Raw genomic sequence first — 19,492 nt, 5'->3', positions numbered from 1 at the left:
ATTATATACATTATAATATTATATATAATTACAAATTATATAGTGATTAAATCTAGATGAAATATCTACTAAAATAGTGGAGCGACCTGATTTTAAGTCAATAGTTTATATTTTAATTACTTTAAGCTGCATTGACCATTCATTGAACTTTCAAAAACTGCAGACTTTAATTTTAATAAGGCTGTATTCAAAACTGACAAATTTTGATTACCATCACTGTTATTTGATATTGGAGAGGATATATCTGATTCATCAGTTTTAGGGCAATCATTTTCAATTGCACTCTTCTCTGTCATATATAACTGCCTGAAAGATTCATCATTTTTATCAACTAAAGAATATTTGTTCGTGATTTTCTCCTTAAATGAAAGTTGTTGGCGTAATAGCAAAATTTCGGCTTCTAAAGAATGAATCTGGTTTTTTAATTCTTTGCATTTCTCGTCCTTTTCAAATAATTTCGGTTTCCACAATCTTTCTATTTCATCCCTAGCAGATAGCCTTATATGATTGATATTTCCTTCAAAAGTCACAACAGAGCTATTATACTTTTCGCTTAGGCTTCTTAATTCAGCCTCCCTAGCTTCTAACTGAAGTTTAGAAGATAGTAATTCAATATGAGCAGACTGTACATCTCTTTCATAAGTGAGTTGTATTTTCTGTCTTTCCATTGTTAAAAAAGTTATGTGATTCTGTAATAACTCAAAATATTTATGATATCGATGTAATCTCAACATTAACACTGTACTCGATATATCTTCCATATTATCGAATGAGTCATTTTGCATAATAGGAAGTAATGGTGGCTTTAAACTATTCGATAAAGCCTTTGATAAGGGAGATGCCATTACTTTATGTTTAGTAGTACCAAATAATTCCAAATGAGATCTTCTTATAGTTATGGTGTCACTGTCTGTAGTATTATCTACATTTATTTGTTGATTACTGGACATTTCAATTAGGCTCCTACCATTTCTATGATTTCTTATTGAACGTATTTTGGTTTGTAATTCGATTATTTTATCGAATTTACTTATTTCGGACTTTTTTTCTGTATGTTCACTATATAAGGATGAACCCTCTATCTGAGTCTTAATTATAGTTTTATCTAAGTTCTCATTTTCTCTATTCAGATTTCCAAAACACGATTCTATTTGCTCACCTCCAGATTTTTCAACCTCGTTTATATATTCATTATTGTCCTTGTGAATTGACTTTTCAATATCATCTATTGATGCCTTCAGTTTTGGTGAATCGAAAGTACAGTGGTCATTTATATCAGAATCACATATACTACCTGCTTTAAAGGTATAACAGCTTATAGTATCATCTTTCATATCGTACATTTCATTATTTATTCTCTTCTTCTCATCTTCTGTATTTTTTAAACATACCTTTAAATTATTTATCTCATCCAAAAGTTCACTCTTCTCTTTATATAATCTCGAAATATGATTCTGTAATGTATCGAAACATCTATACCATTCATTTTGTTGAGACTGAATTAATGATTCAACATGGCTCATATTTCCAAGGCATAAACGATATATTTTGGCTAATGAAATTGACACATCATACAAGAATATATTTTTATTATTAATATTATTTATATCTTCTTCACTACATAATATGGATTTTACAATTGAAAACATGTTCTGTGGGCTTTGAAATATAGAACACATAGACTTTCTAATATCTTCCAAATCTTCCCTTAAATCAGCAAATAATAATAATACTTTTCTAACCAATTCCTTCTTAATATGAAATTCAGACTTTGCAAAAAGTGGGACAACACTTTTAATTGTAGTTACTGAATATTCTTCTATAGGTACTACTCTTTTTTGTCCAAAAACTTCATCTTCAAATGTATACTGTTTCAAATTTAGTAAATTGGGTGTTAAATGATAGTTCTCAAATGCCAAGTTAAATAAGGATAAATTTGGATCTTCTTCGTTATTCATTAAGTCCTCTTCAATACATTGGATATAACAAATTTGACCTAAATGGACTAAACTATTTTCTCTTTTAATCTCCATAACAAAACTATTTAAATCAGTTTGAGAGTTATTATCTCTTGTATAAGTACCATGTATTTTATAATCTACACACTTCACGCACTGAAATCTATTTTTGACATATATATCTACAATATTTAATGAGACTACCTTTCTTGTCTTCAATTCTAGAAATTTAAGCTTTGTATAGTTAATATTAGATTCCATCTCAGAAATATTATTCATAGTCAATTTAGTATTTGTACATGATGATATCAATAACGGCTTCTGTGTTATCTGACGAATATTTGCCATTAATAACTTGTTCTTTTCAGCCTCTAGCTCTTCTTGCAATTTTAAGTAGCTTTCCATCAATATCTTATTTTCTCTGCTAATCAGTTCTATATCACGTAATTTAGAGCTACTTTGTACTAACTTATTATCAAAATTATCTCTGATCTCTATAGAAACTTCAAGACTCCTAGTCTTTCTTATATTTCCATCTTGAAAAGCTATTTTAGGTTCATCTAATCTCCCTAATATAATAGGTATGCTATTTTCACTAGAAAGGTATATGTTATCATCAGATACTGAACGCTGATTACTCCTATTGTATATTAATTCTAATTCCAATGTCTGAATCCTCTTAATAGCTTCATTATATTTAAGTTTATAATCTTGCTGTTCATTAAAGCGACTCCTATAATCCTCTAAGGAAGAACTTATTGCTCGTTCTTGTTGCAATTCTCTTTTTAAGTGACATACAGCATGCTTCTCAGCTTCAATTAAAGCTTCATAGCTTTCTTTTATAGATTTATTCTCTGATTCAAGCTCATCCAATCTCATTTTTAAATCCAACACTTCTCTATCTCGTTCTTTCAGTTCATTCTCTAAATTCGAGTTCTCCTTCTTCTCCTCTTTTATTTTATCTTTTAATCTCAAGATCTCAACTCTATATTGCGCTTTCTCAAAGCTAAATGTTGAGATCATCTCTGAAATTTCCTTTTCCCTAACTTCAATTAAAGACTTTAATGATAAAGTATCTAAGTCAGAGATATGCGATAGTCCGAGTTTATCGCTTAGCATAACTGCATAATCAGCAGAAATAGAGTAGGGAGATAATGGGGTTGCCCCAATGATATTCTCAGTACCTGTAGAATCTATCCTCAATTTACGTTTACGATTAGTAACATTGGGAGTAAATTCTATTTCCTTTTTTCTTACTTCATCTTTAGAGCTCGTAGACAAGCCAATAGTTTCACCCTCAAAATTAACCAAAGATGTAGAAGTATTGCTATGAAAAATCATATTAGATGGTGACTCATCTATTTCAGGAGGTCTTCTCACATTGTTAAGTGCATTAATGCATAATTCCTGAGATTCAATCATAATTTAACAACTCACTTTTGAGTCCTCAAAAAAGTTGCACAGATAAGCTACAAGCGCATTAATAACCAAGATTCCCTCAATATATCCCAAATATTAACCCATAAATCACCTCCTTAAGAAGAAAAGTAAAGGAAAAGAAGTGAGCATAATGAACTCCTTACTCTTAGTAAATTACGTGTTCTCCCCACATTACAAAAAAACTCCGGTATATAATTACCGCTATTGAGAAAAACTGATATATCTCAATACTATGAATTTCTTGAAGAATATTAATTCAAAATTATACAAATGCCAGATAAATCAAACTATGTGATTGAATAACAGAAATCTTGTTTACAATAAGTTTAAATAATCAAGTCAATATATTCTGCAAGAAAGTATTGAATAGAAGTTATAAACTTAAGCAAAGGGAAACACCTTTATATTTAGATTATATCATCACTTCAGACATCCATATTCTTAATTAGAAAACTAGACAATTTGAGATATTCAAGATGACTTAGTTCGGCATTATATAACTAACATTAAGATAATGAATTTACAGCACTACAGCGCCATATATTATCAAAGCAATTAGATATTAAACCAACTAATCTTTGATTTTGGAATTTGAGATCTATTGGATTTATGGAGATTAAATACACTTTCAACTTTATTAATGAAATATATTGGGCCTATTAAAGAACTACTAGTGCCTCAAGGTTCATTTGGAAGGGATCCAAGAGCAAAAGTTACAGAATATGTTGCTTTTATTATCATATCAATATTCATCCTACTAGGACTTTATTGGGCTACTTTGTTTTTTTTTATTTTTGTACAAACAGGGCAGTTAAATAATTTGTCCACTACAATTGCGACTTATTCATGCTTAGAAGCTCCCTCTATAGCTATCTGCCCATTATCCTATTCGTCTATTCATGAAAATGTTGTATCAGCTTACATAAAAGGCAAGATCAAAGTGAATCTGAAATTGAAGAGTAGAGGGAATACTTATATAATTGAGAGACCAAAGGTAAGATTTTGCTTTTGGCAAAATAATGCACAACATGAGATAGATCAAGAAACCATCCCTTGTTTGTGTATTGATATGTGGAAACAAACGTTCTTCGGGGACAATGGAGAGGTTTTAAAATCTCCATTACTATTTCAAAGGACTTCTTCAGAGAATCCCCCAGATAGTATTTATGTTTTACTTCATTATGCTAATGATGATATTGAGTACCAATCGTCACTACTTAAAACATTTAGTACTCTTCAAATGAGACGGAAATCTAGAAAGCAAGAAACCATAATTAAACCTACTCAGAATGAAAGAGATTATCTGGGAAGATATTCAACAGATTCTATTTTGAAGATTGGGGTGTATGACTCTTCTATGTTACAGTCTCGATACAAGAATCCAAATAACTTTGAACCTTCATGGTTTTATTCAAATCTTGGAAGAGGTATAAATGTCTCTTTAAGGCTTACCAAAAGCTTGGTTTTGGATGTTGAGAAGTTTTATTTTCATCTAATTAAAGGTTATGTATCTCATCAAGAAAATGAGTATGAAGTTGTTGTTTCTCAAGGAGCTATGTACAGTAGAGAACCAACCAGCTCAATAAATGCATTTGACCATGGAAGTAACTCTTATAGCCAGTTTGATATGAAAATAAAGCTTAGTTTCCGCGATTTTTCAGTATTGGAGGTATTTCGTCTAAGTAGTGCAACAGCTATTGCATCTTTTATAACAGTATTAATTGTATGCTTATCCGCCTTCAACAAACACTTTATATATGAACTTTTGTTCCCTTATTATGATGATGAAAAGGTAGAAATGACCGTAACAACATTTGCAACTATTATTTCATTTGGTTATGTTCGTAAACAAGATTAAAACTACATTATTATTTACTTCCTTAGACCTTAATATTTTAGAACTATAAATCAAAGCAATTCCCCTAAAATACCTATCTTATTTTAGAAATCTCTATCCCAGTCATATTCATCACAATATTGTCCAGGACAACTTATAATATTGCTTTGATTGATCTTTTTATTAATAAAGTCACTTTCATCTTCACTTTCTCTTGCAAAAACTTCGTATTTCTGAACTAAAGGAGCTACATAGCTCCTTCCCAATAATCTATCGAAGTTAAAATCCCTAAAAAATGCGTTATCCTTAATTTCTTTATAACCAGTTGCAGAACAACCCATTCTAACCTCAGGAACACGACATAATAGCCTTTTCATTAAATTTATAGCATCGGTATCATTGAGATGACTAGGGAATGACAACTTTGCTGTCAATATATCCTTAAATACGTCTAAATGATCTTGTGCATCATTACCAAAAGGTAAAGGACCACACATAAATTCGTAAAGGCATACTCCAATAGTCCAGGCATCACAAGTTAAAGTATATCCTTTTCCCAATATAACTTCTGGTGCCATGTAATGTGGAGTTCCTGCTAGCGTATAGCTTCTACCACTTAATTTCTTAGCACATCCAAAATCTATAAGTTTTATGTATCCTTGGGAATCTAGTAAAATATTTTCAGGTTTTAAGTCTCTGTAGACTATTGATCTTTCATGTAAATAATCTAATGCTAGTATCATTGATCCAATATAAAATTGTGCCTGATATCTCGTTAATAGTCCAATGCGTCTTATTGCATCATATAATTCTCCACCAGGAACTAATTCAGTCAAGAAATAAATTGTATCACTATCTTTAAATGTTTTAATTAGTCTCACTATAAATGGATGATCATTACCTGCTAAAATAGACCTTTCTAATCTTGCATGATTTTGTTGGTTATGTGCGACTATCTTTCCTCTAGAAATACACTTTAAAGCATATCTATGGCCAGTTTTATTATTCTCAACCATTTTGACAATTCCAAAAGTTCCTCTTCCTATTGTTTGAATAACCTTCAAATCGCTCAGTTCAACATTTGTGTCTTGTAATTTTATTCTCTCATCTAAGTATCTTCTCATAGGTAACTCAACAATTTTAAGAAATGTATCTTTATCTACAACCCATAAATGGACTTCAGGTGTAGCAGCTTCAATTGTAGCTGTACGTGGCTCATCATAAAGCATCGCTCTTTCTCCAAAGTAATCATTTTTGCCAAGATACCTAATAAACCTATTATCTTTATATACAGCTACCTCACCTGATTGAATAAGGAAAAATGCAGTCCCTTGCTCACCTTGTACTACTATCTTTTCACCACTTGTATATACTATTGATCTTAAGGATCTGACAAGCAACTCTAACTGCTGTTCCGAGATATATTGAAAGACAAAACAACTTTTAACAGTATTCCTTTTTCTGTTAATTTCAAGCCCAGCATCAATATTGTCATTCCCAAAACATTCTGCCAAAATTGATGTCGTAATAACTGCTAGTTTTGCTGCAGATCTCGTCTCAACTTTACATACAAATGGTAATCTTGGGTTGACAACAAAGTCATCTCCGAAGTACTCACCCCTTCCTAGTACAATACGAATGACGTTAGATCTTCCAAGTTGCTGATATCCCCCAAAAGATTTATCAAGTCTCATTGATGTAAAGACATTTGATCTACTATTTAAGTAGTTCGTAGGAATACTAACTTCCACCTCTCCTTCTAAAACAACAAATGCTCTTACTCCAAGTGCCTTAGATTCGACATCTAAAGCTATAGTATTAGCCTCAAAGGACTTAAATAATACTTTGTCTATTAGACCTTGTATCTGAGATTTGGTAAACTGCTTAAAAACTGGGGAATTTAGTAGTGCTTGTTGTATCAAGTTCTTGCTAAGAACTTGTCTCAGATCTCCTAATATTTGAGTAAGTACTACTCTATCTAAAGTTAAACATTCAGTAGGTTTGGTAGTGGTTACAGTTGCAGATCTTGGTTCATCATACATTAAGGCTCTTTCACCAAAAGCATCTCCATCATTCAAAGAACGAATATATTTACCATTCACTTTTATATCAACTGAACCACTTTTTATCATATATAATACATTGCCAATTTCATTTTGTCTTATGATATCCTGATTTTTCGCAAAAACTTCACGTACTAGGGCCTCTGCTAGTAAACTTTTCTGCTGCTCCGTCAATCCAGAGAATATTGGCAAGCTTTCAATGAAAGTATGATTTTCTTCATAGTTCCTAGAAGATATCATCTTTAAAGTGTCTCTAAATGTGGAGCGTCCAAGTCCCCATAGCCCAGCTTTCTTCAAAACTTTTATTGTTGCTGTCCTTGGAGTATTATGAATAAGTGCAAGTTCACCAAATGCTACACCTTCTCCTAGTTTGTTAACTTGTTTGTCCTTTACCAAGACTCCACATTCACCATATGAAATTATGAAAAAAAAAAATCCAGGCTGTCCCTCTTCCATAACAACTTCACCCTGTTCATACTCATAGAAATGCATTGATTCAACCAAAGTTTGAATTTCTGAATCATTCAGCGATGCACCAACAACATTCCCCGCTAGCCCTTTAGAAACCATATCAATGTCATCTTTAGTTTTATCTCTATCACGAAGGTGTTTGGCTACAGCAGTCTTCTCATCTTCTTCTGTAGAAAAAGAAGCATTAGATTCTGCACCATCTGTAGAGGATAGCTTTAATATATTAGAACCACTGCCAACTAGCGGATTTAATAAAATTCCCTTCTTACCTCGCATATTATCTTGTTGATTACCTTTATATATAAGATGGCGATTAGATTTCAGTTTACTGAAAAAGGACATCTTCAGCCCCCTTGCTTTGTCAGTAGGCTAAACAATATAGTTTAGTTCAGGTTATGTAAGATGTTATATACAAACCAAATCCTTCTTTATTATATTACTCAATGGATTTGTGTAAATTAGAATTGTCAAGTAATTTCCTTTCATATAAAATTATGTAACTACCTTAGGACCAACTTTCCTTTATTTTACATACAAAATTTATATACTACTGGAGGGGCATCTAATATTACCGCCAATGGCCATATTGGAAAATCAAAATTTGACTTCGGATGAGGATGTAAAGAGATCCCTCTAAATTTATTAACAAGATCTTCCAATTTTCAGAACTTATTTTTCCTGATTCTCACGAATATATCTAACCGAAAATCTATGGACAGTAATGAGACATCTCTTGAGGAGAAAAAATCCAATTTAGAGAATGAAATTAAAGGGTTAAACAAGATTATATTAGAATTTCAGGAAGTCTCGAAAGTTATTGAACATTTACCTGAAAAAAATCAGCATGAAATAATGGTTCCATTAGGACCTTTGGCTTTTTCACCCGGATATATCACAAATACCAACCAAGTACTTATGCTTTTGGGATCTGATATATATGTTCAAAGAACAACAAAAAATGCCCTTAAAACTATTACGAATAGACTTAAACTAGCTGAACAATGCCTTGAAAATGCAAATAAAGAAATGGACCATATAAATAAATCCCTAAAGCTTTTTGATGAAGTTGGAGATACCAAAGGAGTTTTTGAGCAAAAGACCCATAAATTACATTATTTAAAAAACGAAAATGCAATTGAAATACTTGAAGAGATAGCTGATGATTTTCTAGACATAAATACACCTCCTCCTTTACCTACAAATAATTTAAGTATTCCATATATTCCTTCACATCATGTAGAAACATCTGATATTAATACCATACATGAAGAATTTGATTCTATGAGTATTGAGAAATATAAAATTACTCAGAATTCAAATAGTAAATCTAATCATCCTAAGTCTTTATTTAAACAAAGAATTCAGGAATATAAAGCTCAAAATAAATCATGATTCTACTATATAATATTACAAAGCTGATAAATATACAAAATTAATTAGGGCAAGATCCATCTGTCTGTATTACGCAGAAAATCTCTAATATTTTGTTCCTGCAAAGATATTATTTAATATGGACTTCTTATAAAATTATATAATAGACTTTAACTTACTGTGATAATATCTGGATAGATTCTCATTAAACTCTCTAAGTACACCTTGATTGGGAGCTTCCTTAATTCTGGAGGAACATCATCTTTAGTAGACATAATGTACTCATCTTTTCTAATTGCCTCTGTTAGGGGATCTGTTTCAGGTCCACATCTATTTGTTTGCATCCTGAATGAAATTTTAAATATATCTAGATTATTTTCCACAGTAATGCATACTTTACTTACCACAAGGTATATGCTCTGGCTTCAAATCTATAACCCTTATTACTAACAACATAAGGAATTCCACTTCTGTTTAAATCCAAAAGAGTAAGAGGGCATAGATCTGTGTCAAGTCTTCCTGTCTTTATCATTTTCTGTATTCTATTTAGAATTTGCTGTGACTCATTTCTCCTTCCTGAACGACTCTGGCTTCTTTGTGGTCTATTATTTGAGGGAAATTATTGATAAATAAGTATTATTAAAGGGTAGTAGTATAAGTTAGTTTCGGAACTTACTTGATTTCTGATATTGCTGTAGCAACAAGAGCACCAAATCCAAGTACTGTTATTCCTCCAATAACTGCAAGAACAAGAAGCTGTGGCAACCTCCTTGGTGGTCCTATATTACCTTTTAACTGCTTCCTTATTAAGGATATTGCATGGTATAAGCCAGCACCTAATGATTTTTCTTGGAGTACTTGGTCGATCTCACTAATTAGTTCTGGATATATCATTACATTTAATGCAGGCTCAACCCCACTACCCCATCTTACTGATACACGGTTTTCACTTTGCAAATATACCAGAATAATACCATCGTCACATCCTGAATTACTTATTGTCCATACTTTTAATAGATCTGTAGCTATAGAAGAATTATTACCTGAGTTAGTAGGTAAGATAGCTATATCTATGGGGTATCCAACCTGTCCATTACCACACTTGTGAGTAGCAGTCTCACGTATTTCTTGCAATATTGCATCAATAGAATCCGCTTCTTCCTTAGATAATAAATTTGCTGGATCGCATATAAAGCTCATATTTTTGTTTCTTCTTCCACTAATAGACAAAACAGGTTAATATAGCAATTGTCTTCTTTACTAGTATTTTCAATGTCAATAAGGTTGATAAAATAACTTCTAACTTATCAAATACACTAATTGCCATGTTTTGTGTAGACTTACCAGCTTTGAGGGTGTATTATTGGATCAGGAAGATTAAATCCATCATATTTATTAAATTCTGAACTCAAGCTTAATTGAGTGAATATCTGAGGAAATTCATTGGACTTCCATGCAATAGAAGAGATCAGATTATGAGAAAAACTTGGATATGCAACTTTAAGTCCTGAAGCAAGGGCTAAATGCACCAAAAGTGCACAGACAAGGCAGAATATTGACTTTATATTCATATTCACGCTAAGAAATATAAAAATGTGATATATAATGTAGTAAGCATGCATGCCGGTATAGACTGCATGCAATTCTCTTAGAGAAATGACTATTATACTGCAAATGGATAATATAAATAAATAACCACCTATATATTTTGAAGGAAAATACATATTATTTATCTTACTTTGTTATATAAAACTTCTATATTTGTTCAACTAAAAATTATTAATCTGCATTATACTATAGGTGACAGTAAACTCTAATTGAAATATATTTCTGTTTAAAAAAAAATTCAATAAATTAAATAGATAACTGTCAGTTTTATTGGCTTTATAGTGATTAGAATAAATATTTAGGTTTAATAAGTTATTGCCAGTCTATGGGGTGCTGCAAGTATATGGATTTTCAAACCCTCTCTTGTTACTATCCAATGTTTGGTCAGATATATCACTTGTAGACATTAATTTAGAAGCCTTACAATGCTTTAATTTCAAGTTAGTCTGATGTAGAAATTCTAAAAGAGTTTTTGTATTTTGAGAAATTTGCTTACTTTCTGATTTTTCATGATCATAATATACTTGATTATTTAGTGCCAAGTTACCACAATTTTCGCTACTACAAGTTTCATAATTTCCTGTCTGTTGGTTCTTTGCAGATTGGAGAGCATTATGAACTACTTTAGATGCTGTTTCACGCATTTGGGCAACTTGTCTTCTAGCATTAGATACAAGATTATCTAATGTTGCATGCTCATTCATCCTAACTATATTTCAAAGTAATCTTATTTCGTTATGTGTACAAACTCCTGTATATTAGAAGTTGCGTTAAAGTGCAAGTACTAAAGAAATTACCTAGTAGCGCCACACAATATTGATTCTAAAAAGTTCATTTCAAAAGATGGAGAATATATACTAGGAGATAATTGTACCTGGCAATTAAAGTCTAATATTAGAGGAAATCTATGTATTGTTTCTAAATAATCCCCATCCTACTAGCTACATCAACAGCCTCAATATCAGCAGAAAGGCGAACAAATGCTTTTTTTCCACCACCAAACATGTTGAGTGTATTTACTCTTGAGACCTTAATATCATAGAGTTTACTAACAGCCTCCTTGATCTGAGCCTTATTAGCACGCTGATCAACGAGAAATACCAATGTATTCAAAGTTTCAACCATCTTCATCGCCGACTCCGTAGTAATTGGCTTTTTAACAATATCATAATTATCCAGTCCCTTTGGAACAGCTGCGACGCGTCTTTCATATTTTGGTTTCCTATCCAACTTTAAAGTTCTTGGTATATAAAATTGAACTCGAGTCCTAACTTTTGTAGTAGCCGATCTGACAGAAGTCTTGATAGCTACAGCCGTCTTTTTTGCATTCTTAACCTCTAAAGTAATTTAGATCAAAAGTTAAACATCCGCAATTCTATATCAAACAAACTGGATGTATCACAAATACAAAACTTACTATTTGAGCTGGTCATTATATTGAAACAATATGCTTATAAAAAAAAAAAAGTAAGGAAGCAAAATATACAAGTGCGTTTACTTAGAATAGTTCAGGGATGAAGAAAGACAAACAGTACCCGCAACATTACCTTTTCCAATAATCATGTGTCTTTAAAGAGACAAAGCGGGTTATTCAAAGCGGTAATTTCTTTGTGTTACACTATTTTTCAGATAACAAGTGGCCTCCTAAATTTAGAGTATTCTTATTGGGGAATTTAAGGTAATAGATTCTTGAAGTAATTTGGATACAATATAACCTGTTGTAGATATTGTTGAACAAAGTGCAATTATTTATACTTCTTTAGTATTGGCCATAGTAACATACAAGCCTCAGATATTAGCAGTTAGAACTCATTTTATCTACAATAAATATGTATGATCTTAACTGTCATCCTAGTATCAATTTTAATTTTCTTGTAACTTTCCTATTTAGAATATTATAGTTCTATTATCTTAACGGTAGTAAATTGTACTTCCTACTATCAGAGACAGCCTTAAAGTAGTGATTTCTATACTGATCCAAAGGCTTTTCGTAAAGAATATTAATTCCTGCATGTAATTATCTACTTTCCTTTTTATTTGGGACTTATAAAGATGTATTGAAATAATTAATTATATATAGCTATAGGTATATATGTACTCTGTACATATTAACTGATAAGAATTATTTATTTCTTTGATAAGCAGTTATAGGTAATACTGAAAGTGGAGTACAAAAACTTTGGAATTTCTACTTTTTTTGTAAGACAATACCGGCTGATACTTTTTGCATATAGTATACGTGTGTATGATGCCGCATATATTAAAAAATTGTGGGGGTAATGAATTTACTACATAGAAAGAAGTAAAAATAAGCTAATTATAAAGTTGCGAAACATTTATGCATAGTTGTATGATAATTTGGCTGATATTATTACAGGGAACTATTGTCATCTAGCAAGAAATAGTTCTATACAATATTTGAACTCAGAAAGATACATAATATTAGATTCTGTGAACTACCAAGAAATTACACTTTATATCTGCTAGTATGTCAACAAAATTGAATCTTTCTATTGGAGATATAGTCTGGGTTAAATGCCCTGAACATGGTTTTAAACTTTGCAAGGTTAACTTTATTGATAAAGATGGTGGTAAAGTGAATGTAATAAGTCCAAATGATATTGGAAAATCAGGAGATGAATGGTATTCTATCTTAGATATTTATAAATATATTAGAGAACCAGAAAGGGATGATAATACCTCCCTAGTATCTTTAGATCCAGCAAATATACTAGAGAATTTACGTATTCGATATAGTCTTAATAAAATCTATACATATACAGCTCATGTTTTGCTAGCTTTGAACCCTTATAAAGAAGTAATGGGATTATATTCTGTTGATAACAAGCAGAAGTATTATGGTAAATATATTGGTCAATTACCTCCTCATCCATATGCAATAGCTGATACCTCATATCGTAGATTAGTCCTTGATAAGAAGAATCAAGCGATTGTGATTTCTGGAGAAAGTGGAGCAGGCAAGACAGAAACAGCAAAGATAGTAATGTCATACTTAGCAGATATAGGTATAATACCTGATGAAAGCGATATATTCAAAAGTGAAGAAACAGATCAGATAGGTGATAAACAACATAAGAGGTTAATGCAAATACGTTTGTCTCATGCTTCAGGTAATATATTTGGGCAAAAAGAAGCTAAAGATATTCAAGCTAAAATATTGAGTGCAAATCCTATTTTAGAAACATTTGGTAATGCTCGAACTGTTAGGAATTATAACTCATCTCGATTTGGGAGACTAAACAAATTGTACTATAATGAACATGGGTTTTTGAGGGGAGGAGGAATAACCACATATTTATTAGAGAGTAGCCGTTGTGTTAAGCATAATGACAATGAAAGGACATACCACTGTTTCTACCAGTTGGTTCATGGATTACCAGATGAACAGTTATATAGATTGAACTTGCAACGAGATGTAACCTATTATAAGTTATTGAATCAAGGTAAATTAAATTATCAAGAAGATATTTTACATGATAAGAGACAATTTGAGTTATTAAAGCAATCATTCTTCATAAATGGTATAAATGAAAGTAAACAGGATTTAATTTTCGAAATTTTGGCAGGTATAATTTTACTTGGAAATGTTGGATTCAAAGAATGTGATGTGCCTAATCAAGAGAGCAATATTTCATTAACTACAGATGGGAAGATACTAGAATGTGATGATAAAGTACTTATTCATAATATTTCCACAGTATTGGGTATCGATTCCAATATATTGGAGAATATCTTGACCGTTAAGTATTTGAATATAGGTAATAACATGTCAGAAGTAGCAATTGCACGCACAGAACAACAAGCACTACATTTATTAAATTCCATGATCAGGTCAATATATAATCGATTATTCAACTGGGTTGTTAACCAAATTAATGCATTTTCATCAAATGAACCAACTAAGTTGGTGCATGAAGAGACGAAATTGCAAATGCTAAATAAAAAGTGTCTAGATAATTCCTTATATATAGGAATTCTAGATATTTATGGATTTGAGAAGCTGGAAATAAACTCATTTGAACAATTATGTATCAATCTTGCTAATGAGAGATTACAAGAATTTTTTGTTGAAAAAGTTTTGCAAAGTGAACAGTTATTATATCAACAAGAAGGTTTAATTTGGTCTAATATTGATATTCCAAATACATCACCAGTATTAGATCTAATTTCCGATTTATTTTCACTTTTAGATGATGAAAGTAGATTAAAGGCTCAAGGTCAAGATAGGACTGATTTGACATACTGGCAAAAAGTCAATCAGAAGTATGGATATATAAGTTCATCTTCATCTATTTCGTCTACATTATGGACAGTTACTTCATCCTTATCTAGTAATTTGAGCACAAATACGACTGATCAATCAGTGATTATATTTCCTCTAAGTGGTGCAAGAAAAATCCAGACATTCAATCCAAATTTTACAATTGTCCACTATGCCGGTTCTGTAAACTATACACTATCTGAGTGGCTAGATAAGAATCATGACAAAATTATTCCTGAATTAGAGGAGATACTTGAAAAATCGAGTAATCAAATACTTCATGCAATGCTAGATACAGAGTATAGACAAAAGAAAACTGCTAGTTTTCGAAGTGTTAGCAAAAAATTTACACGTGATTTAAAAGACATGATTCAGGATTTGAGTGAAAGTATATTACAATTCATTAGATGTTTCATACCAAATGATCAGATGAAATCAGATTTATGGAAGGGAAGTTTGGTATTTAATCAAATGATTCAATCTGGGACAATTCAAATGGTTAAACTCATGCATTATGGATACCCGAATAGAGCAAACTATAATATTCTACTTGAAAAAATTTGCAAGTTATTACCATCAAAGTATATTTATGGATTTTCAGATCGTATGATAGTAGAATTTTTCTTATCAGCATATAAAATACCTCAAAATACTTATCAATTTGGTATATCGAAATTATTTTTAAAATCGGGTCAATATGGTATGTTACTTGATCAGATAAATGATAGTAAAAATGGAACTTTTGAATCATTATTATCATTACCAGATGAGAATACTTTAAAAATACTTAGAAAAAATTTTGTTAAACGTTGTATTCGCCGTTGTGTTGTAGTTGTAGATATTGTAATATGGTTACAAAATCGTTTTCTACATATAATTAAGAAGAAAAAGATGGTTTTACAATTTCTGTGTTGTAAAGTTTATCGATGGTATCTCTTTTATAAAAATATTATTTTGCCATTAAGGAAAAGAATTGCATATAAAATGCCTTTTATTCTATGCTTTAAAAATATTAAAACTATCATGGATAATATTAAGAGGAAGATGATGAGGGATACATTTAGGATCATTTTTAAATATAAACTAGATAATATTAGTATAAAAAATAAACAAATAAAAGAAAATAAGATTAAACATATTGAAATGTCAGTGAGTACTTCAGATATTATTTCCAATGAATATACTGACCCTAATAGTGATATTAATTATTTCTCTGGATTAGAGATTTGGAGACAATCCTTATTCACATTTAATGGTTATTTTGGAAAACATTTCTATGAATACCTTATACACTTTAATGGGAGTACAATTTGCATGATTGAAATTAATGAAAAACGCGATTTAATTGATGTTTATGATATGTATTCAATATCAGATAAATATGGAGTTAACAATAGTTCATTAATATTTATAAAAAATTATATGGATAAAAATAGCACAAATGATATAGCTGATATATTAAATTCTAGAAGTAAACAATCAGATTCCATTTTGAAAAATAAAGATTGTTCTATATATAAACAAAATAAATCATTATGTCATGAATTAGAGAATGTATTATGTATTTGTCAACATACAACATTCCCAAGGAGTTTCAGTATTATAAATGATTCAGGCACTATTATTATATTCAGATTTCTTGTAAATTCATTTTCAAAATATGAATATATAACTGATAAATCTGATCATTTTAATATTACTCCTTCAACTCTTTTACCAAATTTAGGTAATAATAGGGCTTACAATTCAGAAATGAAGTTAAAAATAAATAAAGGTCTGGATATTAATATTAATTATCCATCTAATAGTATATTTAATGAGAATTATATTAATACTAAGGTAGATTCTAATTTTGAAGATTCAACTATATTTAATGAAAATATTATAGATAATAAATTTAAAACTATGAAAACAATGAATATTCTACCAAATATCACATTTAATGAATATATGCCAATTGAATGGTTAAATAGTGAATGTATATTTGTACCCCTAAAGATGAATTTCATTCATCCATTAACATATCAATTTATTGGAATTCTTTGGCATGTAGAATACAATGAAAGCAATAAAATCAAAAAAGAAATTAAATTAAAATCAATTCCTTATCCATATTCACTTCAAAATGGAATAATATCAAAAAAAAATACTTTAGGAAATTCTACCGATCCTATATATTTTAATGATAATAATATGGATATTGAAGATAAACATTTAAATTATTATACTAAAAATAAAGTATTTAATATATTAGATGGGTTATTCACAATTGTTGACTTATCAACAAAACAGATTGCTGATTGGATTAATTTTTCATTTAATATGGATGATATTATAGATAAATGGAGTGGGGTTATCAGAAGAAATATTATAGATAATGAAGATGAAACAAAGCAAATTATAAAATGGGATAAAATTGATAGCTTTCATCCAAAATGTTGGTGTAATCTATTTGGATATGCCATCAAAAATGATGATAATTTAAATAATAAAGTTGGACGTAAATCAACTATATGTGATGTTGTACCAACTGTAGATGCACTAAAAGAAACTTGTACTATAACATCCGAATTACAAAAATGTGATTATATGGAAGGTATTATTAATTATAAAAAAGGAAATTCAAAAAATATACAAGATGAACAAGTTTGTGTTATATTTATTGGTGGTCCTAAAATAGGTTTAATATTATCATTTACATGTAGCAAATTTAAACAACAACTAGAGTTGATTTATGATTTAATTGAATCAACAATTTCAGGAAATGATAAATATTTTGATACAATAAATAATACAAAAGTGATACGACAATCTAGTTGGTTTACTAGTAGTTTATGGATTGGAAATAATACTCAAATAGAAAAATATATGAATTGTAAAAATAGAATTAATAGTAAACTGATCTTTTGTCTTATTATTGGTTGTATTAATGGGAACTTAATCATTGTAAATCTTACAGATATTTCTCATCCAAAAATTATAATGATTTCAACTTTTGAATCAGATTCAGATCAGCAGAGAAGTAATGCAATTATTAGTTTAAATAAATTAAATGATGATGAAATTAAAGGTTTAAAACAATTTTTGTGTGTATCATCTACTGGGTTTATTTCTTTAGTTCAAATTGATGATCATTTCAATGTTAAATATAAGGAAAAAGTGCAAATTTGTCTAAATAAAAAGTATAAACCATTTATTGTTGAATTTATACCATTAAATAGTGATCAATATATTACTCAGCATAATTCATCAAATTCATTTGTTTTTATGGATGTAATTGAAAGAAATTTCGTATTATATAATATGAAAACTGGGATAATTAAATCTATTGCAACAATTACTTAATTTATCTTAAGAATATTTATTGTCAACATTTTTTTACTTTTGTAAATTTAAAAAAAAAAATAAAGATATTAATAATTGCTTATTGATAATTCTATAATTCAGAATTTTTTAAATGGTATATAGCAATGAATTGGACTTTAATAGTAAAATTAATGTTAAGTTTAATAAGTTAAGTCTGCATCAGATATTTATTATTTACTAGAAATATTATATATATTTGATTATTCACTGTATATAATTAGATATAACTAATAAAAGTTCGGAATTTAATGATAATTAACCTATAGATAAAATATTTTCAAAGTAATTTTATTAAGAGATAATTTAAGTTCTTAATATTTCTAATATTACCATTACTACTATTGCTACTTTTTTAATATTAGTTTCTTAGTATCACTTATATAAATATCCCCCCCCCTCCAAGATATAACCTTAATCTCTAATAGTTCACTTCTTAACTTATTATTCTATATTAATATAAATTTTTGTTTCTATTTCTTTTTTTTATACTAATAAAGTCATTTTAGTTATTTAAGATCATTTTCATTATATAACAATGTAAGCCTTTATCATAAATTGTATTCTTAGTCTTTAATAATTATAGATATATCTTAAAATTCATTTCAATTTATTTTATCTTTATATTAGGATTATATTTAAATTTTATTTTATTTTATTTTGGACATTAAATTATTTATTTAAATAGTATATAAAAGTTTTAATTTCAATAAAAGAAATACTACATAAAATTCAAAATCTTAAATTTTAATTTAAATATACCCAAAATAAAGAGATAATTAAGAAATTTCATATTAAGACTATTAGTTATAAAAAGATATATTTTTAGGATCAATAATAATTGGATCAAAAAATCTTAAAATAATAATCTATAAATAAAATATTAGGTCTAACATGCAATATATAATACATGCATTTATTGGGCGCTTTTAATTAATAGTTAAAATATTTTTTAAAATCTAAACATATATGAAAATAAATTATTCAAAGTTTATAATGATTATATTAAGACTATATTATATTATATTCACATTATATAGTACGTTGGAAATTATAAATAAGCCTTATATAGATAATACAAATTAGACTTCAAGTTTAG

At 29.3% G+C, this 19,492-nt stretch overlaps 8 protein-coding genes across 8 annotated transcripts, besides 15 other annotated features; 3 read left to right on the top strand and 5 right to left on the bottom strand.

Annotated features, from left to right (window-relative positions):
* Window positions 1-42: part of a sequence feature (AT_rich) that runs on past the window's edge.
* Window positions 43-116: 74 nt separating this feature from the next.
* On the bottom strand, window positions 117-3,380 carry CMU_024680 (uncharacterized protein; the record flags this gene model as incomplete). Its single annotated transcript, XM_002139775.1, has 1 exon — window positions 117-3,380. The coding sequence occupies one exon, from the start codon at window positions 3,378-3,380 to the stop codon at window positions 117-119; it is 3,264 nt and encodes a 1,087-aa protein (XP_002139811.1).
* Window positions 1,579-1,609: a sequence feature (AT_rich).
* A 658-nt stretch (window positions 3,381-4,038) lies between the features above and the next one.
* Window positions 4,039-5,256, top strand: CMU_024670 (uncharacterized protein; the record flags this gene model as incomplete). The annotated part of the gene is made up of 1 exon (XM_002139774.1): window positions 4,039-5,256. The coding sequence occupies one exon, from the start codon at window positions 4,039-4,041 to the stop codon at window positions 5,254-5,256; it is 1,218 nt and encodes a 405-aa protein (XP_002139810.1).
* An 83-nt stretch (window positions 5,257-5,339) lies between these two features.
* Window positions 5,340-8,111, bottom strand: CMU_024660 (protein kinase domain-containing protein; the record flags this gene model as incomplete). The annotated part of the gene is made up of 1 exon (XM_002139773.1): window positions 5,340-8,111. One exon carries the CDS (start codon window positions 8,109-8,111, stop codon window positions 5,340-5,342), a length of 2,772 nt encoding a protein of 923 aa, XP_002139809.1.
* Window positions 8,112-8,480: 369 nt separating this feature from the next.
* On the top strand, window positions 8,481-9,161 carry CMU_024650 (prefoldin subunit family protein; the record flags this gene model as incomplete). Its single annotated transcript, XM_002139772.1, has 1 exon — window positions 8,481-9,161. One exon carries the CDS (start codon window positions 8,481-8,483, stop codon window positions 9,159-9,161), a length of 681 nt encoding a protein of 226 aa, XP_002139808.1.
* Window positions 9,162-9,310: 149 nt separating this feature from the next.
* CMU_024640 (uncharacterized protein) lies at window positions 9,311-10,340 on the bottom strand (the record flags this gene model as incomplete). Its single annotated transcript, XM_002139771.1, has 3 exons — window positions 9,311-9,485; window positions 9,545-9,742; window positions 9,817-10,340. 3 exons carry the CDS (start codon window positions 10,338-10,340, stop codon window positions 9,311-9,313), a joined length of 897 nt encoding a protein of 298 aa, XP_002139807.1.
* Window positions 10,341-10,973: 633 nt separating this feature from the next.
* Window positions 10,974-11,001: a sequence feature (AT_rich).
* A 70-nt stretch (window positions 11,002-11,071) lies between these two features.
* On the bottom strand, window positions 11,072-11,452 carry CMU_024630 (uncharacterized protein; the record flags this gene model as incomplete). Its single annotated transcript, XM_002139770.1, has 1 exon — window positions 11,072-11,452. The coding sequence occupies one exon, from the start codon at window positions 11,450-11,452 to the stop codon at window positions 11,072-11,074; it is 381 nt and encodes a 126-aa protein (XP_002139806.1).
* Window positions 11,453-11,666: 214 nt separating this feature from the next.
* CMU_024620 (60S ribosomal protein L23a, putative) lies at window positions 11,667-12,181 on the bottom strand (the record flags this gene model as incomplete). Its single annotated transcript, XM_002139769.1, has 2 exons — window positions 11,667-12,085; window positions 12,166-12,181. The coding sequence occupies 2 exons, from the start codon at window positions 12,179-12,181 to the stop codon at window positions 11,667-11,669; spliced, it is 435 nt and encodes a 144-aa protein (XP_002139805.1).
* Window positions 12,182-13,236: 1,055 nt separating this feature from the next.
* Window positions 13,237-18,375, top strand: CMU_024610 (myosin head family protein; the record flags this gene model as incomplete). Its single annotated transcript, XM_002139768.1, has 1 exon — window positions 13,237-18,375. One exon carries the CDS (start codon window positions 13,237-13,239, stop codon window positions 18,373-18,375), a length of 5,139 nt encoding a protein of 1,712 aa, XP_002139804.1.
* Window positions 16,099-16,157: a sequence feature (AT_rich).
* Window positions 16,431-16,454: a sequence feature (AT_rich).
* Window positions 16,896-16,933: a sequence feature (AT_rich).
* Window positions 17,243-17,283: a sequence feature (AT_rich).
* Window positions 18,376-18,402: 27 nt separating the features above from the next.
* Window positions 18,403-18,452: a sequence feature (AT_rich).
* Window positions 18,453-18,559: 107 nt separating this feature from the next.
* Window positions 18,560-18,594: a sequence feature (AT_rich).
* A 240-nt stretch (window positions 18,595-18,834) lies between these two features.
* Window positions 18,835-18,892: a sequence feature (AT_rich).
* A 100-nt stretch (window positions 18,893-18,992) lies between these two features.
* Window positions 18,993-19,055: a microsatellite.
* A 4-nt stretch (window positions 19,056-19,059) lies between these two features.
* Window positions 19,060-19,154: a sequence feature (AT_rich).
* Window positions 19,155-19,241: 87 nt separating this feature from the next.
* Window positions 19,242-19,279: a sequence feature (AT_rich).
* Window positions 19,280-19,320: 41 nt separating this feature from the next.
* Window positions 19,321-19,352: a sequence feature (AT_rich).
* A 7-nt stretch (window positions 19,353-19,359) lies between these two features.
* Window positions 19,360-19,431: a microsatellite.
* Window positions 19,432-19,492: the final 61 nt, after the last annotated feature.

This window comes from Cryptosporidium muris, genomic scaffold (genome assembly GCF_000006515.1).
Source record: "Cryptosporidium muris RN66 scf_1106632353999 genomic scaffold, whole genome shotgun sequence".
Taxonomy (NCBI): Eukaryota; Apicomplexa; class Conoidasida; order Eucoccidiorida; family Cryptosporidiidae; genus Cryptosporidium; species Cryptosporidium muris.
The sequence above is the reverse complement of the archived record's forward strand: the minus strand, read 5'-3'. Positions and strand labels throughout refer to the sequence as shown.